At 42.6% G+C, this 17,910-nt stretch overlaps 1 protein-coding gene across 5 annotated transcripts in view; it reads right to left on the reverse strand.

Moving 5' to 3' along the window:
• The window catches only part of LOC128323107 (uncharacterized), a 179,414-nt gene that overhangs the window by 104,062 nt on the left and 57,442 nt on the right, over window positions 1–17,910 (reverse strand). For 2 of the 5 annotated variants that reach the window (XM_053245798.1, XM_053245797.1), the window contains exon 7: window positions 14,593–15,800. The exons of 2 other annotated variants lie outside the window; for them this stretch is intronic. In XM_053245798.1, the coding sequence (XP_053101773.1) occupies window positions 15,231–15,800 (570 nt within the window). In that variant the 3' untranslated portion in view covers window positions 14,593–15,230. Of the gene's footprint in view, window positions 1–14,592; window positions 15,801–16,195; window positions 16,273–17,910 lie in introns of those variants that run through there. One more of the 5 variants, XM_053245800.1, reaches the window with a different exon arrangement.

Consider the following 17,910-nt stretch of genomic DNA (forward strand, 5'->3'; position numbering starts at 1 on the left):
CATAGTGTCTGAAAATAATCTAAAAATAGTTAGTTTCAGTTTCTCTTTTCTCATGGCTACAGATCTTGATGAGCCCAATAAAAACAACTGTGGAGAAGCCTTTATAAGCAGATTTTGATCTTAGAAACCCTCTATGTGATTAGAAATATACAAGTCCCTTCACATCCCCCTCCCCCTTTTGATGTCAACATGTTCTCTGTGGGTCGACTTTAATCTGCTGATACTTGGACTGGTGAGGTATCTAAAAAAATTCTTAACATTTATCTTTTGAGTCTGCGCATCTTTTTCTAAGGAATGGGCAAACAGTTGAACATGAACCTGAGCCCTATAGCTAAGCCCTGGCCAAGCTAGGCTAATAGGGAATATTGGGAATACATAATCCCAACATAGTCCAATAGCCTGTTCAGTGTAGAAATCGAATACAGAATTCCTGACAGATGGCCAATCGGCCTCTGTTTGAAAATGTCTAGAGAAAGAAAGCCCTCAAGAGGCAGACTGTCCCACTGCTGAACAGCTATTACAATTTGGAAATTCTTCTGAACTGCGTGTCTAGTCTGAATCTGTTTCCTTCTAATTTCAGCTCAGTGGTTCTAGTCTTGTCCTCAGGAGCAACAGAGAACAAGTTTGCTCCTTCTTCTATCTGCCAGTTCTTCAAATATTTGAAGACTGCTATCATATAGCCTTAGTCTTCTCTTCACCAGGCTAGACATGCCCATATCCTTTAACCATTTCTCATAGGTTTTCCATTCCTCATACTGGTTTCCAGTCCTTTCACCATCTTTGTTGTCCTCATCTGAACCTCTTCTAGCTTATCAACTCATATATTTCAGTTTATCAATATTGTCCTTCTCAATATGTGGTGCCCAGAACACCACACAATATTTCAAGTGAGGTCTGACAAGAGTAGAATAAAGTGATCGTTCAACTTCAAACGTTCTGAACACTGTGCCTCTGCTAATGCAAACCAATTCTATTAGGGTTTTTAGAAGTAGCATCACAATGCTGACTCATGTTCAACTGAGTACTCAAAGGCAGGGCCAGCATCAGCACATGACACCCTTGTGCAGCTGACAGAACTCATGTCATTAGGAGGCCCACCATAGATGCCTGCCCTGGCGCTGCCAGGGAGAACTGAACCTAGCCAACAACTGATTACTGCTGAGTGACCCCACCCCCTGACCTGGGTGGCAGGTGTGGCAGCAGATGTGGGAGAAAAACCATGTTCACCACTACCACACACACAGAGCAAAGATAAGAGGAGGAGCCCACTAGAGTAAGAGGAGCCAAGGGCCCCTCAGATCTGAATCATATGCTGCCTTTGAATATGGAGGAAGCTATTTAGATATCATGGCTGATAGGATCCCGATTGGCAGATCTGGGATTCAGCAGGTTGGAGACCTTAATGGAGGCAAAGTTGGTGGGAGTGACTTAGCAGGAAAGGACTGGAAGCACCCCACTTATTTGAAAGGTGACAGCCACCACTGGTTTGTAACCAAAGATGTAGCAGATACAATATATCAAGAATAAGCTGCTTTGCAAGACCTTTGTGTCTCTAAAGGGCAAGGAAAAAATCTCTTGAGATAAGCAAACCTTGTCCTGGCCTAGTAAGGCACAAAAAAAATTAATTAATTAATTAATTTGTTTGTTTGTTTGTTTATTCAATTTCTATACTGCCCTTCCAAAAATGGCTCAGTGCAGTTTACACAGAGAAATAATAAATAAATAAGACACACCCACCCCTCATTCTTAAGCAAGAAGAGTGCATTACTTAACACAGATTAGTTGTGCCTCAAATGTCAAGACATCTTGTGTATGCACTCTATAAATTTAATGTGTAAATTTAATGCACATCAGTGGACCATGAGGTTGTGTGCCTGATGTTAGCCCACCTTGCAACAGGTTGTTAAAGCTTCAGGGAGACCAACCTTTATTAGGCTGATAATTTTGTAAGTAGTCTAGGATTATCAGTTGTGCTTGCATACATGAGATATGCTATAAAGAGAGTCTCCTGTTAGCTTAGAACTGTTTACTAGCTTTTGAAATAAATCCCACAGTTAACCATGTTTACTGGAGAGAGTAAAGTTTGTGCTTAACTTTCTCCAGCTTGGGAACTTTCTTAGCTCTGGAAGCATCATGCCCTAAATGATATGTAGCAATAGCAATAGCAATAGCACTTACATTTATATACCGCTCTATAGCCAGAGCTCTCTAAGCAGTTTACAATGATTTAGCATATTGCCCCCAACATTCTGGGTACTCATTTTACCGACCTCGGAAGGATGTAAGGCTTGAGTCAACCTTGAGCCCCTGGTCAGGATTGAACTTGTAACCTTCTGGTTACAGGGCAGCAGTTTTACCACTGCGCCACCAGGGGCTAAACAGAGACATCTTTATAAAAAATAGCTAAATTTCAGTACTGGTGCCTTCATGCCCTACTAACTCCCTCGAAGAATTTGGCTGGCCACTTTGGAAACAGGATGCTTGGCTAGATGGACCTTTGTGTCAGCCCAACAAGGCTCTTTGTTCATGTCCTGAAAAATATTTATTTTCTAGCATTTTGTTAGGGCATGAAACCTTGCATTGTCTAAATAACCATGTACACTTCTCTGAGCTCCTCGGAGGAAGAGTGGGATATAAATGTAAATTAAATTAAATTAAATTAAAAATATACTGAGAGAAAGTTGTGGTGACTTAGTCACCTTGTGGTGACTTTTCCACCTTATCTATTGTCACGTGAATTGGCCTAAAGCAATTATGCATTGAAAAAGCTTATTCAGTGACCTAGCTATAATTTTATGTTCATAAAACAGCACATGTCACAGGCCATATCTCCTTGTAGCTGTAACTACACCCTCCATGCCAGGGCCGCTTGCACATTTGATTACACAATTTTCTTCCATTTCTACTGCTAATTAAATTCAACTTATATGCTTGAGAACATTTCCTGATTTATTAGCGCTGCTGCTAGTGTTGGTTGAGAAAGAAGTATTATGTGACTTGAGAGCTATTTAAAGCAAAAGAAGAATCATTTTTGAGCATTTCACTGTGACAGATATATAACATATTGCTGACTTTTATTTTAATCACCTGCCAGAATGCCATAGCACATTGAAAGATGTTGCTTCAGAAAGAGACACAGTGATTCCAGAACACTATTAGAAATCCCTCAAGCTCACAAATAACACAAGCAACGGAGTGAAAAAATATGTAAGCTGGCAGCAGAAGTCCATCTTTACAGTTCATTTAGTCATGAATTGTATCTATCTCTAGCTTGCCGTGCTTATTATATGGTATAAACTCTTGAAAGATAAAAATGGATTTGCATGTTTGAACTGAAGAATTCTGGTCAGGGCTGAGGTCAAGGACCAGCCAGGGGCATAGGGAGGGGAGAACGTTCACATAGTGAACAAGGGTGGCCTCCCCAATTGTGGAACCCCCATGGCGTTTCACACACACGCACACTCCCCATCATCAGGAAGAGTCACTGATCTCCCCCTTCCCCATGCCAGAGCTTCTGCTGGCAGTGGCCACATACAGCCAACACCAGCTGCCTCCCTCAGCAGCTTGCCTGGCTCTGAGCCTCCTCTTTCCATCAGCCAAGCTCCCAAAATGGAAAAAGGATGGGAAAGGCCAGGCGAGCCACCAAAGGTGGTGGCTGGTGGTGGCTGCAGGTGGCCAGCAGCTGCAGAGCCCCGGCTGGAGAGAGGGAAAGCCTGGCCACTCCTCCCAGATGTTTGGTGGCTCCTGGTCACAGGGCATGATGGGTTCTTTGAAGCTGTCTGCCCTATTAAAGCTCTGTCCCTGGGACCAGCATTGGCACCTGCCAATGGCCCAGGGCCCTAGAAGAATCTACTGCTAATTCCTGAGACAACCTTTATGCCCACAGCCTTCATGTGGTGGGCAGAGCTATTCTCTTGATGGCAGCCCAGATAAGTGACCCATAGAGGGCAGTTTATGGGGGCCTTCTGAAAGTGTGGGTGCATGGAGCCTGATTTCTAAAGTCGTCGTCATCATATAACAGACTGTACAAATTCTTTACAGCTTATATGGCGCAAACGTTAAGACGGGCACCTTAACATGCCATTTCCATTCTTTTCAGAGCATGAGTGAAAATATAAAGCATTTTACTCTCATCTTAGTGAAAGGTTTTGGATTACAGAATACTCTTTATATGGCACTGCCTTTGAAACTGTCCAGTAATATATTGCTAGTTTGGTTACACCATACCTGGAACTTGATGGCAATATATATATAATTACATCATATAGACTCTTTGGAAACTACTAATAGGGATGTGCAAGCCAGCTTGAGGTCAAGCCGGCTCACACTCGAACTGGCCCAGTTTGAGGGCTTGCAGATAGCCAGTGTGCATGTGCAACAGCCTCCAAAATGGCTGCCGCCAACACAGAGAGACCTGAAATGGGCCGGAAATGGCCTGAAATAGGCAAAATATGGCTGGGGGGAGGCCAGCGGGGGAGAGGGAACCTTAGGAGATCTTTCCGCAGCTGCGGCAGCACCCCCCAAGACCTGCAATATCAGTTAATCTGCCTTTTTGTGTTTAAAAAAATCCCCGCCCCCAAGCCAGGCCTGAACCAGTTCAGACTTGAGCTGGACTGGGCCCAGCTCTGGTGTGCACAGAACCAGACCAGATGTGGTTTGGTTCAAGTCCGGTTCTTTTCGAACCAAACTGGGGTTTCCAGTTTTGTACACACACCTAAGTACTAATACAAATACTTGATATTTTTCTTCAAGATCAGACATCTTTTCTCAATTTTTGGTACCAACTGTGTCTAGGGGACAAGTGCAACAAGACCTTTTGTCAATGTTATAACTTTCTGTATAACAGCTATACTGTTGCAACTTCTACTGTGAAAAGTCTTTTCCCTCTCCCCAGCATTGGCTTACTTATAGAGATGTGCAAATCGATTTCAGTCAAATCTATTTGAGCTCAAATTGGAGTGATTCAAGTGATTCAACCTGGAATCAAATTGCCCTTAAAATAAAGGGCTTGATACAAATCAGCCCCAATTTGTCCTTGAATCACTCAAATCGATTTGAGTGACAAGAGCCATTTTGGAGGGCTATTTTCCCCTTGCTGATTGGTTTACTGGCACTGGCTTCCGACTGCCTTGAGATCTCCTTGCTTCTTGGTTGGCTTGATATCATTCAGATCAATTGTTTTCATGGACAACTGTGCCCTCCATTGGCTGGGGGGAGGGAGCAAGGAGCGGGGAGGTCAAAGAAGGGAAAGGAGGGTTTCAAAATGTATTTAAGGAGCTACTTGGAGGTAGAGAGACAGAGAGCCCTTTTTGTGCCTCAGGAGAGAAGAATCAGAGAGAGATTGCAGCAGCATTGAGCAGAGACTGGTGGTGGTGGTCTGGGCATGCCTGCCTGGCCCAGTGAGTGGAGAGAGACAGACCGAGAGCGCCTGCCTTCTGGGCTTAACTGTCACTCTCCCCACCACACTTTTTATTTGCAGTTGCTTTTCTTTTTCTTTCTTTCTTTCTTTCTTTCTTTAATTGTTCCAGCCCCACTGGCTTTAAATGGCTGCTGCTTTTAATTTTATTCTCTTTTGGATTTCTTATTCTTGCTTGTAGCCAGCCTCCAGTGACTTTAATAACTGTTGTGCTGTGATTAATTAATTAATTAAATTAATTAATTAGTAGTAGTAGTGGAGGAGGAGGAGGAGGAGGAGCCCTGCCACCTTTGCTGCTGCTGTCTGTGTGTCTGGTGGATTATGTTTTGGATTTTGTAGGCTGGTATGTTCTGTCTGGTGCCCAGGCTGCCAGGCTCTCTGTGGGGTTTTCAGGGTTTCTGTTGTTGTGTTTCTTTGGATGGGTGGGTGCCCACCTGCTGGTACCCACCTCCCCTCCCCCCAGCTGTTGAGTCTCAATGTCTGCTCAACACTGAGTGCCTCCAAGAGCAACACCTGGCTGACACCAGCCAAAGCCGCTGAAACAGAAGCCCTCAACTGAAGATGCCAGAAGGTGAGAACCCTCCCCGCACCCCACCTTGCTCAAGTTCTTAGCCAGAGTTCTTTAAATAAATAGGGCCTAGTTTGGGGGAGGGGGATTAGCTGGATAGTGGCAGGACTGTAGGACAGGAGGGGTGGACTTGTGTTAGACAGGCCACAGAAATCCCCTGCCCTTTGTCTTCCCTTTGGCTTGCTCCATAGTTGCTTAGTCCCCCTCCAAAAAGCCCCCCACCATAAAGCCTGCTTCTTTATTTGGGGGGATATAATTTTCCTAGCTTCTGTGTGTGTGCCACAGTGCTATAGATAATGCTCTGTGTGTGACACACAGGGCATAAATAGACCACCCCCAGACCCACATCCCCTTAAAGGCACTTCTCCCCCCGCCACATCAGAGTTAGAGCTTAAATTTTTAAAATACTCAAGATGATCTCTTTGGACAACCAGCCATTCCAGGTGGTGGAGAATGCTGCCTCCTGCCGGCTGCTCCCACCGATTGCCCCTAACTACAACATCCTCTCATGCACCACCTTTAGCAGGTGGGTGGTGCCCAACTTGTACTGGGTGTGCAGAGAGGCTGTGTCAGGGCTGCTGTGCACCAGCATGCACTTCACTGTGGATCTGTGGGCCAGTCCCAGAGGGAGGTACACTGCTTTCCTGTCCCTCACAGTGCACTGGTGGGGCCAGGAGAGCAAGGGAACATCTGCTGCTGATGGCGTGGCCGGCCTCTCCAATGCAGCAAAGCACAGGTGGGTTGTGTTGCATATGGAGGTGCTGGACACTGACCACATGGCAGAAGAGCTGTAAGCAGCCATGGATCGCCATGTGGATGGGAGTGCCATCCTGCTGCCATCACTGCTCTTGTGGAGAGGTGCCACAAGATAGTGGCTTTCTTGCACCAGAGCAAAAAGGGTAGGTGGATGATCAAGGAGAGGTCCTATGGGGCCTATGGGGTTTGGGGGGAAAGGTTAAAAAAAATCAAAAATTGCTTGCTTGCCCATTTCTTTTGTGGGTTGGGCATTAGATAGCACCCATCATGCCATACTACCCACCCCACTTTGGTGTCCCTAAGACCTACCCATGGGGAACAATGGGGTGATTTGAGTTCCCCATTGTTTCCTATGGCCAAATCACTCAAATCACTCAGATCAATTTGAGTTGATTTGTTGAAATAGACAGCAATGGCCACTCTTTCAACAAATCAACTTGAGCATTTTGCGATTCAATTCAAGCTCGAATCCAATCACAAAATACAGTTTGCACATCTCTGCTTACTTCTACATTGTCACTTTACTTACAGGTGAGGCGAAGCTTTAAATACAAAAAGAAATGTCTTGGGTATGAACAGAATTACAGCCAATCATTCACCAAAAGGAAGAGAATTCATCACCTTCAGCACTACATCATTACTCTCACTTTACAAGCAGTCTCCCACATACCTTGTCCAAAGTGAAAATATGGAACAAAGTCTTTCCAGGTAATCTGGATGAAAAATGCAGGCATGAGAGCAAACACATGGCTTCCCCACAGCTAGAACTAGAGGACACCAACCAATTATGGTATCTGAAACAACGGTTTCACCCCAGGTTTTACGAGAGGAAAATTTGTACAGTATTATACAAGGTTGTCTTGACCTAATTGCCATTTCTAATTAGAATGCTGAATTAATGTATACAGTGAGTGTTTGCCTTGTAAACTACACACTGAACAGTTAATGTGTTGTACTCTTTAGCATAATGAAATAGGCTTAACAAGCACATCGGAACTTAATATTAGCATGTTAGTGTAAAACCTGTAATTTCAAAATGAGGAAGCCTTCCTAAAAAGCTGCAGAAGGATCACAGGTTTTGTACATATTTGCTATGCTCCACTGCCATCTGTCTATAGAAAGTTAATTAATTAGCATTTAATAAAAAATATCACTGCTTGGGAAAATGCTTGCTAATAGGATACATTATCCAGTTCAAGTCATAATCGGAGGTGTAATTAAACAGCTGAAGAGTCATTAAAGATTGTTTCTCAATGGCTGATCTGTTTTTATGACAAACATCTAAAGAAGAGTTCTCCAAAAAAGCCACTGTGTGCGGCATTTTAATGCTGGTTGATTAATAAGTTAATACTTATTGCCTCTCTGTCATCTTCTGTTCCCGTCCCCCCAGTTGCATTGTTTCTGAACTAAGTCATATACCTACAGAAAAACTGGAGATTGCAATATTTGACAATCCCGAACATGCAGATTGAATAGATCTGGGAATGTACACCACAACCATCAGTAATACAAGTGGAAATTCACCAGTAACACGTTTGGGCCCTTCTAACAAGGTGCCCCATTTAGCACAGCATGTCTAATATGAAGCTCTGAAAAAATGTTGGCTGCACTAATCACCTCATCTTTTTCCCTACTGGTAGCATGACAGACTTGTTTGCATAAATCAATTAACAAATGTAAGTCCTTTCCATGAAATAAATTGCTAATAGTCATCTCAGTTGTTAAGTATTTGCTCCAATCCAACAAGGGTGATGAGTAAACAGAGGAAGCTTTACACATAATGATTCTCTTCCTAGAGTGGGAAGAGAGTGGGCATAAAATGCTATTGTGTGTGTATGGTCCTTATGGCTGGCTCCCTACATACAGCACCCAGGGCTGCATGTGCTGTTATCTTAATTGGAATGGAACAGCAGAATGAAAGAAAGAGCGGGATAACATAGATCACCTGGGAGGAGCCTCTGAATCCAGGCTCCCAGGCAGTGGTGAAGCGAGATTGGAGGAGGCCTGTGTTCAATAAATGGCCCCCCTCAATTTTTTTCCACAATGCCATCAGGCACCCGGAAGGTTTTTTTACATTTTATTTTACCTGACACCATCTCCTCCTCCTCCTCCTCCTCCTCAGTTCTGTTGCCAGAAGCAGTACTTTGGGGGTCACACAAAAGGCACCCCTCTCTATGATATGGCAAACTCATCAAGCTACAAGCTGACAAGCAAACAGTCCTCAGTGAATTTTTCAACCTGCACAGTTCCAGCTTTTTGGCAAGAGCAAGTCCTTAGTGCAGGCAGAGTTTGGCAACATGCCTAGAGGCCAAAGTTTTTTTAAAAGGCTGCATCGGGTTGTTGCTAACTGCTGCCTTTGGAGTCAAGCCAGCTGGTAGACCCATCAAATGAAAAACTGTTTTGGGAAAGATACTCCTGTCCAAGCGATAAGATATAAGTGCTCAGTAAAGATGAGCAAATATGGTCATTTTCATACTCATTATAGTTAAATGAGTGGCTGATAAAGATAAGGAAGGCGGACTCATCCTGAACAAAAGCATTGCATCAATGCATCTGGAAGCCGCAGCTTCGAGAGGGTAGGCAAACATAGACCCATTTTCATCATACCTGTCTCATAGCTTCAACTCATCATTGTCTTCCCAGCCATTCTGGGACACACCTGCATTGATTAAGTCCACCCTAGCAATGGGCACTTTTGTTTCTCCAAACACTCCTTACCCTCCAGCATGGGAGAGCTGCTTGATTGACTCAAAAACTGCCTCAGAGCACATTTGCGAGTATAACTACCTTGAACAAGCCACGCGGCTTCAGAATCCAATACACTATGGAATCTCACAAAGCAAGCTGCTGCCACTTGCCTCTTTCCCCCTTCTTGCCTCGCCCTGTACCCTTCCACTCAGAAGATAGATGGTTCGCCTTCTGCTTGGAAGATAGATGGCTAGAGTGGAAGTGTTACCTATCCTTCCTAGCATGTTTGGTCTGGCAGTGGCATCTACTCTCAAGGAGGGACCAGACCAAATGTGCTAGGAAGGATAGGTAACACTTCCACTCCAGCCATCTATCTTCCGAGCTCCCTCGCCTTTTTGCCTCCCTCTTCGCTCTTCCTTTTCAGGCACTTTTAGTAAAGACCCCTAACTAAACTCTCCTTTACTTTCTGTAAAGTACCAACCAATTTAGTGAAGTTCCTAACCCAAACTCCCTTTACCTTCTGTAATTCTCTCATTTTACTTGGAATAAAGCTTTGAAACTATAACTTCAGCCTCCCTCATCCTTTGAAACATTTCCAACACAACTCACTTGCTTAAATTCAATACTGTGTCAGAACCTCACCCCAATTGAGCTAATTTCCCCTATGCAACACAAAAACCATAGCTGGAGTATATAGTCAAGCACTCCCATGTAGTTTTGGTAACAACCCCCAGCTTGCTCGTTGGCTCCGTTGCTGCCCCTGTATTGTCTCCTATACTGCCTCCATGCCATTGCTCACCTCTACCATCCACCACTCTCCTCTTGCAGGCTTGCTCAAGAGGGCTATCAGAATCTGCCTTCCTGTTTGATCTCCCCAAGCAGCTGATAGGTGATCCAGCACTGTGGCTCCTACTGAACCTGTGCTGGCTGTCCACCAATCAGCTACTCTGGAAGGCAGGCCTAAGGCATGGACACTTGAGAGGCTACACTTCTAGCCCCTCCTCCAGTCCTGCCGTGTGTCTTTGCTGCTCACCTGGCTGGCAGAAGCATTCATGACTCTGATGCACAGCAGCTGTACAGGCTGCAGAGCTTCTCTCTAGGTCCTAGGCAGTAGCACCATCCCCCGTCCCTCAAATAACAGTTCTCCAATGGCTCATGTTCATCACTGTGCCAGGGCCAAATTCCAGCACCAGAGGCAAAGTGCTTGCCTGGCTGCTCATGGTCTTCCTCCCAGTGGGCCAACTTGGGAGAAGGGGTACACCAACTCAGGCACCTGCTTTGAATCAGTGCTAGCCTGAACTCTAGGAAGGGTAAGGCTCCTGGACTCTTCATATCTCCTTCATTTGTAGCCAGCCTTGGCTGTGTTAATAGCTCCTTCAGTGAGCTCTTAGACCCAGGTTTCTGCCTTGCCCAACTGGGGTATGGACAAGCAACATTATTTGCTTGGATCTTTGAAAAGCGTTTGACAAAGTCCCTCACCAAAGGCTCTTGAGTTAACTCAGCAGTGATGGTATAAGAAAACCATCTGCTTATAGATTGTCATTGGTTAAAGAACAAGAAGCAGAGAGAAGGTATAAATGGATGGTTTTCACAATTAAGAAATGGCCTCTCAAAGATCTGAACTGGAACGGTTGCTTTCAAAGTTGTTCATAAATTACCTGAAGAGGGAGCATCAAAATGACCAAGTCTGTCGATAAGACAAAATTATTCAGAGCAGTAAAAATGGATTTTGAAGAGATCCAAAAGGACCTCTTCAAACTATGTATTTGGCAAGAAAATGGGAAATGCTGTTCAATGTAAATTATGTGTAAAGTGATGCATAGTGGGACAAAAAAACCCCAAAACCTTCACATGCGGTCCAAGCTAATGGTGACTAGCTGAAGGAAAGACATGGTGGGTAGCTTAATGAAAACAAAGACCCAAAATAGCAGATGAAAAATGAACACCATGAAAAGGAATAGAAAATTAAACTGCTAACATTCTAATGCATCTGAACAAATCTATGGTGCAAGTTTAGGATACTGTAGACACCACAGTGCACAGTGCTTGTTGCCATATCTCAAAAAATAATATTGGCAAACTGGAAAGGTGCAGAAGAGGGCAACCACAATGATCAGAGCACTGGGGCACTCTCCCTACAAGGAAAAACTGCAATGAGGAGAGACAGGACATAAATGTAATATATATGTAAGGCTGCAAATTGGGCAAAGAGGCACCTTTTAAAGTGGCGGCTCACTTCTATTTTGCAGGAAGGGAGCAACTGCCCTGTTTAGCCCACCAGTGGGTCCCAGTAGGTGTTTCTGGTTACTCCTTTGTGTATGTTTGTCTTTAAAATTTTGAGTCTTTTTGGAACAGTGAAGGAACCATTTTCTAATGTCATTTGCTATACAAACCACTTTGAGAACTTTTGCTGAAGAGCAGTGTATACATATTTTTAACAATCTTATTATGCATAAACTAAAATAATAAACTTTCATGGCTTATTCATTTGGCAAAAAAGGCAACAGAGGGCACACATGACTGAGACCTAAAGTTATGCATAGGCCGCATTCGCACATAATGCGGAACCACTGTTGAAGGGACCAGAGGTTCTGCAAGAGTTATGTGAGAATGCATGCAACTGGAATTTGGCATGGTGATGAACCCAAGATTTCAAATTTGGAACTCCAATCTGAACCCTCGGGTTATAGTGAATTTCATTGCCACAACCCAAGTTTGGACACAGCCTGTGGTACATCCGAATGCGGAACCGCAGGCTGTGCCCCCTTGAACCGAAGTTGAGCGAGGAAGCTTCTCCCTCAAATCTGGCCATGATTTGCTGTGTGAGCTGTCCTTTAGTCAAGAAGAAAGCCCACACAGTCAGTTTCCCCTCTTCTCTGCAGTCTTGCTGACTGCAAAGAGGATTCTCTCTGTTATGTCCAAATTCGGACGGGAGACTGGGGAGTGGAACCACAGGTCAACTGGACTGGTGGTTCCACGTTATGTGCAAATGCAGCCATATGGAGAAAATGGGAGAGAGACATTTTCCTTATGTAAGACTTTATCTTACATAACACTAGACTCTGGGGTCATTCAATGAACCTGATTGGCAGAAGACTTAGGCCAGACAAAAGGAAGTACTTCATCACACAGTGCATAATTACTTTATGGAATTTGTAATAACAAGATGTGGCAATGTTCACTAGCTTTGAAAAGGAATTAGACAAATCCATGGAGGACAAGTCTAGCAATGGCTACTAGTCATGATGGCTACATGCTATCTCCAGGTTCAAAAGCAGTAGCATCTGCATACCAATTGCTGGGAAGTAATGATGAGAGAGGGGTATGACTGTCCTCTCTTGCTTGTAGGCTTCCAAGAGGCATCTGATTGGCTACTGCGGGAAACTGAATGATGGAATAGATAGGCCTTTTGTTTGATTCAGCAGAGTTCTTCTTATATTGGTGTGGGATTAAAGTAATTCTTTTAAATGTTAGAGATTATGGAATTGATCTTGATGCTATTGTTGTGTATCATTATTTGCTAAACCTTTTAAACATCCCCCACTAGGTTTATGTTTTCATTAAGCTATACACCATGACTCCAAGGCCTCTTTCCTCTAGGTCAGGGTTTCTTAACCTTGGGCCCCCAGATGTTGTTGGACTACAACTCCCATCATCCTCAGCCACAAAGGCCATGTCTGGGGATTATGGGAGTCATAGTCCAACAACATCTGGGGGCCCAAGGTTAAGAAACCCTGCTCTAGGTAGTAACCACCAGCACAGAACTCAACAGTAATTGTTTTTTTTTATTTTATTTCCCCAATGTGCATCACTGTACACTTACATTACATTGAACTGCATTGGCCATTTTGTTGCCCATTCACTCAGATAGGAGAGAGCACTTTCATAATCCATTTTGGGTCTTAGCACTATGAATAATTTGCTGTAATTCACAAACTTGGCATTTTGTTGCTCACCTCTAACTCCAGATCATTTAGGAACATGTTAAAAGTATATATCCCAATACAGTTGACGGGGGGGGGGGCACTTCTTTCATCTTTTCACTGTGAAATTCATCCTTTATTCTCGCTACTTCCTCTTTTTTAACCTGTGACGATCCATAAGAGGATCATCTTCTTATCCCATGACTGCTGAATTTATTCAAGAGCCTTTGGAGAGGGACTTGGTCAAAAGTGTTGTGGTGGTGGGGGGTATTTTTTAAAGAAACCAGATATATAATAATAATGTCAACCAGATCCACATGCTTGTTCCCACTCTAAATAACTCTAAAGGGTTAAAAAAGCAGGCTATAAAGGACCTATAGCAGTGGGGTTCATCAACTGTGTTCTGGGGCTTCCTTAGAAACATAGCCCAAGCTCACCAAAGAGAAGATCAGTTGTAGAGAGAGGAATGCTTTCCTAATAAACAGCTGGCTTATCACTACCAATGTTCCCCTGCAATGCATAGCCCCAGAGGAGTATTGTATTCCTGGAGCAGTTTGTAAAAGCATCCCCTGAATATGCAAAGATTAGGAATCTTTGAGTTAGACCTAAAAGATTAGGTCTATCATTTTCTTCATTCATTAGTACATTACTACGGGCCGCCCAGCATTTGAAGCAAATCCTGGATCGCTTTCATTTCCTTTCATTCTGTTTCATCTTCTTTCTTTCTTTTTTTCATTTGTGCCACCTACTGGTCACAATACACTACTACTCCTCTTACTTTTTAAACCCTTGTTAGATAGCTATCCAACATTTCAGCAGCATTCTCTTGTTTCTGCTACTATTTCAGTGAAATTTCATGTATGAGAACACACCTTTTTCATCCTATGAGTGGAATGATTTCCTTGAAGTGTCCTTGAACATATGAAACAACCTTATACTGACTCAGAGAAGTGGTCCATGTAGCTCAGTATTGTCAGAATGGCAGCAGTTTTCCAGAGATTCAGAGAGTGTTATTTTGCCGGTTTTGTCCCAAATGCCAGAGATCGTATCTGGAGGGGTGGGGGGTTGCATGCAAAACACATGCTTTACCTCAAAGCTACACCATCCATAAGTGCTGCTTTCCTTCCATTCACAGGTAAAACTTTGGATGAAAGCTTATGCTTTAGCTCACAGATATATCAGCACCACACACACATCTCTCATAACCATTTCATCACCAGAAATGAAAGAACTGCACTATCTTGCATTGCATTCTTTATTAATGCACACACACTTTACCTTGTTCCTTCCTATCGGAAATGCTTCTTGAACAAATCTTGTACCTAAATTATTACTTCTAGTAATCCAATGTTTTAATTATCAGTATTTTATATATTGCTTTTAGTTTCAGCTTTTTGGTCTATAAGACTGGCATCTTCAAATAAACAAATCCTTCTTTAACCTAAAAATCAGATCATCCTACTATTGAAATCCTCTCCTTTTAGTCCACTTCCTTTTAAGAAATACTTAAGCTATTCATTCACAAAATGAAGTCAAGGAGCATTTATGCTTTAACAAAAAGTGTACATTTAAATTATTACATACACAAGCACAATCTCATGTGCACAACACAATCATAATCTCATGTGTACAGTAGTCATGTGTCAGACAATTTATATTTATCAGTAATTCTTATACCTTTTTCCTGATAAAGAGTAAACCTGATATTCTCACATTAAGGTTTATACCAAGCCTTATACTAAAGGGTTTTTCTTATAAGATTGGGTTTCTCCAATTGCAATATATTTTAGAGTAACCCACAATGTGTCCTGTTTCTACATTAATTGGTATCACCCTTGGCAGTTTGCATCTGCTTCTGCTTGAGGAATATGTTGTACCATCATACATTATTGGCTGGCTGCTGAGAAGCCTTTTCTCTTTGTTCAACTTTACCTAAGTCACCATCTGTCAGCTTCGCTTCTTCTTGTTCCTCATGCTTAGCTTTTAATGTTTCTGGGCTTGCTGGCAAGAGTTCAGGTAGCAACTTGGAACAGACTTCTCCATCAGCAGTGAAGGTTTCATCCTTGGCTCTAGCTTGTCTCTCTCTCTTATTCATATCATTGCCTTCATTTAATGTTGTGACTGAATTGCCATCAACATTTTCAGTTAGCTTATAATTATTTGGAGAAGCAAGATAATTGTCTGCAGGCATTGGTCTAGCATTGTCAAATGTGCCATCATTTAGAAGATCATCAGGAATATTCTCTTTTGGATCATCTGTATGCATTTCTTCTTTTTTATTATTCTGATAATTTGTTGGGTGTACATTAATTGAACATTCACAATGATAATAACCAGAATCCTGCTTCTTTTTATGCATGGCACAGAGATCAATTTGACTCAGGATTTCTGTGCCAAAAAGGCTATCTTCATACTCTGTATAGAGGTCTTCATGGATTTTTCTAAAGCCCTAAACATTGAAAAAGGCATTGAGTATTACAATCCATATTCTTAATCCACAGATTTTTTAAAAGGTGTTTGCAAAATACAAAAGAAACTCAGAAAGAGAAGTATAAAGAGATATCGTCTTTAAAAAGTATCTTCTATTTTTAAAAAAACAACCTTGTAAGTAGTATATTCTACACATAAGTAGCGGTGCCTGGCCCAAACCTTCTGTTTATCAGTGAGGACTCTTCAAAATTCTCTGTTTATCAGTAGGGACCCTCTGTTTATGGGTGGGTCCCTCTGTTTCTCAGTGTTTATCAGTGGGGACCCTCACCAAAATTCTCAGGTTAGGCAGATGACGACTGCTCACAGGACTTTCTTGGTTGTGGCACAAATGTGGAATGACATTTTCACCATTCTCCTTTCTGTCTGGAGCCCTGCTGGACAGCCTCCAGAGAAGCCCCATCTGGGCACCCCACCTACAGCAGGAACAGGAGCTGCAAAAGGAAAGAAAGTCACCCCTCCCCATGGTGGAAGCAGAATTTTATCCACTCATGCGATGAGCTCTTGGAATCAATGAATAAATAAAAACTGTAAAGCCTATAGAGTGTTGAGTATAATACTCTGCAGGGCTATTTAACTATTTGATTTTACTGGCTCACAGCATTTTGAAGGGGGGGGGAGCAAGGAACAGACAATGTTCTGTGCTCCGTTTTAAGGCAAAGAGTGACAAATAACTATGCACCATTTACATACATAATTTACATACATTAAGCTCATGCCTGTGATTCTTCCAAAATAGGGACCTGTCTTCCCACTCAATGTACTGCACCATATACTAGGATAGCACTATACACAAAATAATAAAAATGCATATGCTCACATTACAGAACGATATCTCATCATTTTTGCCTGATGGTCTGTTTCAGAGCCCAACATACTTGTTCTAACTTGAAAGTCTAAATAGCTGGGGACCTGGATATCTTAAAAGGGCCACCTCCTTCCCTGTGAACCCCCATCACACACATACTGGAACTTAAAATGGAGATTCTGCTTCATATCCCATTACAAGCTGACATATGGCAGGTATGTATGCATAGGGCAGGGCCTTTGGAGAGATGGTGACACTTCATGTACTTCCTTGTCCTGCAATATCTGAGAAAGTGCTGGATTTAGGTAGAAACTAAGTAAGCTTCAGTTAAGGCCTCACATTCTGAGGGGCTCTGACTACAAAAAATGACTAGATTTCAAGTTTTGCATAACTGGTTGAAAAATAAAGGGGGTGGGGCGACTCTAAAACAGGCATTATTATTCTAAGACAAAATATACTTCTATAGCTACACAATTATTTATCATATTGAGTTGTGCAGAAATAACTGTAAATTATATTGAAATGTTGCTAGACCAGGGCTCGGTTTAGACCAGCGCCTGCCATCACCAATACAGACAGTGTTTGCCTCTTCAGACTGATGCTACTGTAACCATGAACAGCACAGCAAGGGACCGTGAGCGACATGCCAGGGTGGGACTTCCCACCCATTTTGTAATGTTACGGGGCCTTTTAAGCTCAACATACAGTAGCTGAGGGCATCAACATGCCTTAATTCAGCCCTGTCTCGAGTCCTTCCCTCAAAACAGGAAGATATTTCAGACAGTGAAGACACGATTATTCTCACATGCTTTTGGCCTAAGTTGTGACTGATCATCTGTCGATAGTCTTAAATAAGTATAGTACTTTAGTACTATATAAGTATAATAAGTATAGTACTATAAATAAGTATAGTACTTTAGTACTATATAAGTATAATAAGTATAGTACTATAAATAAGTATAGTACTTTAGTACTATATAAGTATAGTACTAAGTATAGTACTTTATTTGTAGTGATTATATTTTTAATCAGCTTTTATGTTTTTCATTACTGATTTATTGTTCACCACCTTGAGAACCTACACGAAAGGAGAGGCAGGGTAAACAGATTTTAACAAAAATTTCCAGCATAGCTGCCCCTCCAAAATAACTGGTGCCCAAATCACCCTTCAATGCAATTTGGATTAACACGGCTGGGAAGCTTTTCCCCACAATGTACTTCATCACTCTCAGCAAAGTTTGTTTCAGGGGCATAGCCAAGTGTA

The sequence above is a fragment of the Hemicordylus capensis genome, chromosome 4 (genome assembly GCF_027244095.1).
Source record: "Hemicordylus capensis ecotype Gifberg chromosome 4, rHemCap1.1.pri, whole genome shotgun sequence".
NCBI classification, from domain to species: Eukaryota; Metazoa; Chordata; class Lepidosauria; order Squamata; family Cordylidae; genus Hemicordylus; species Hemicordylus capensis.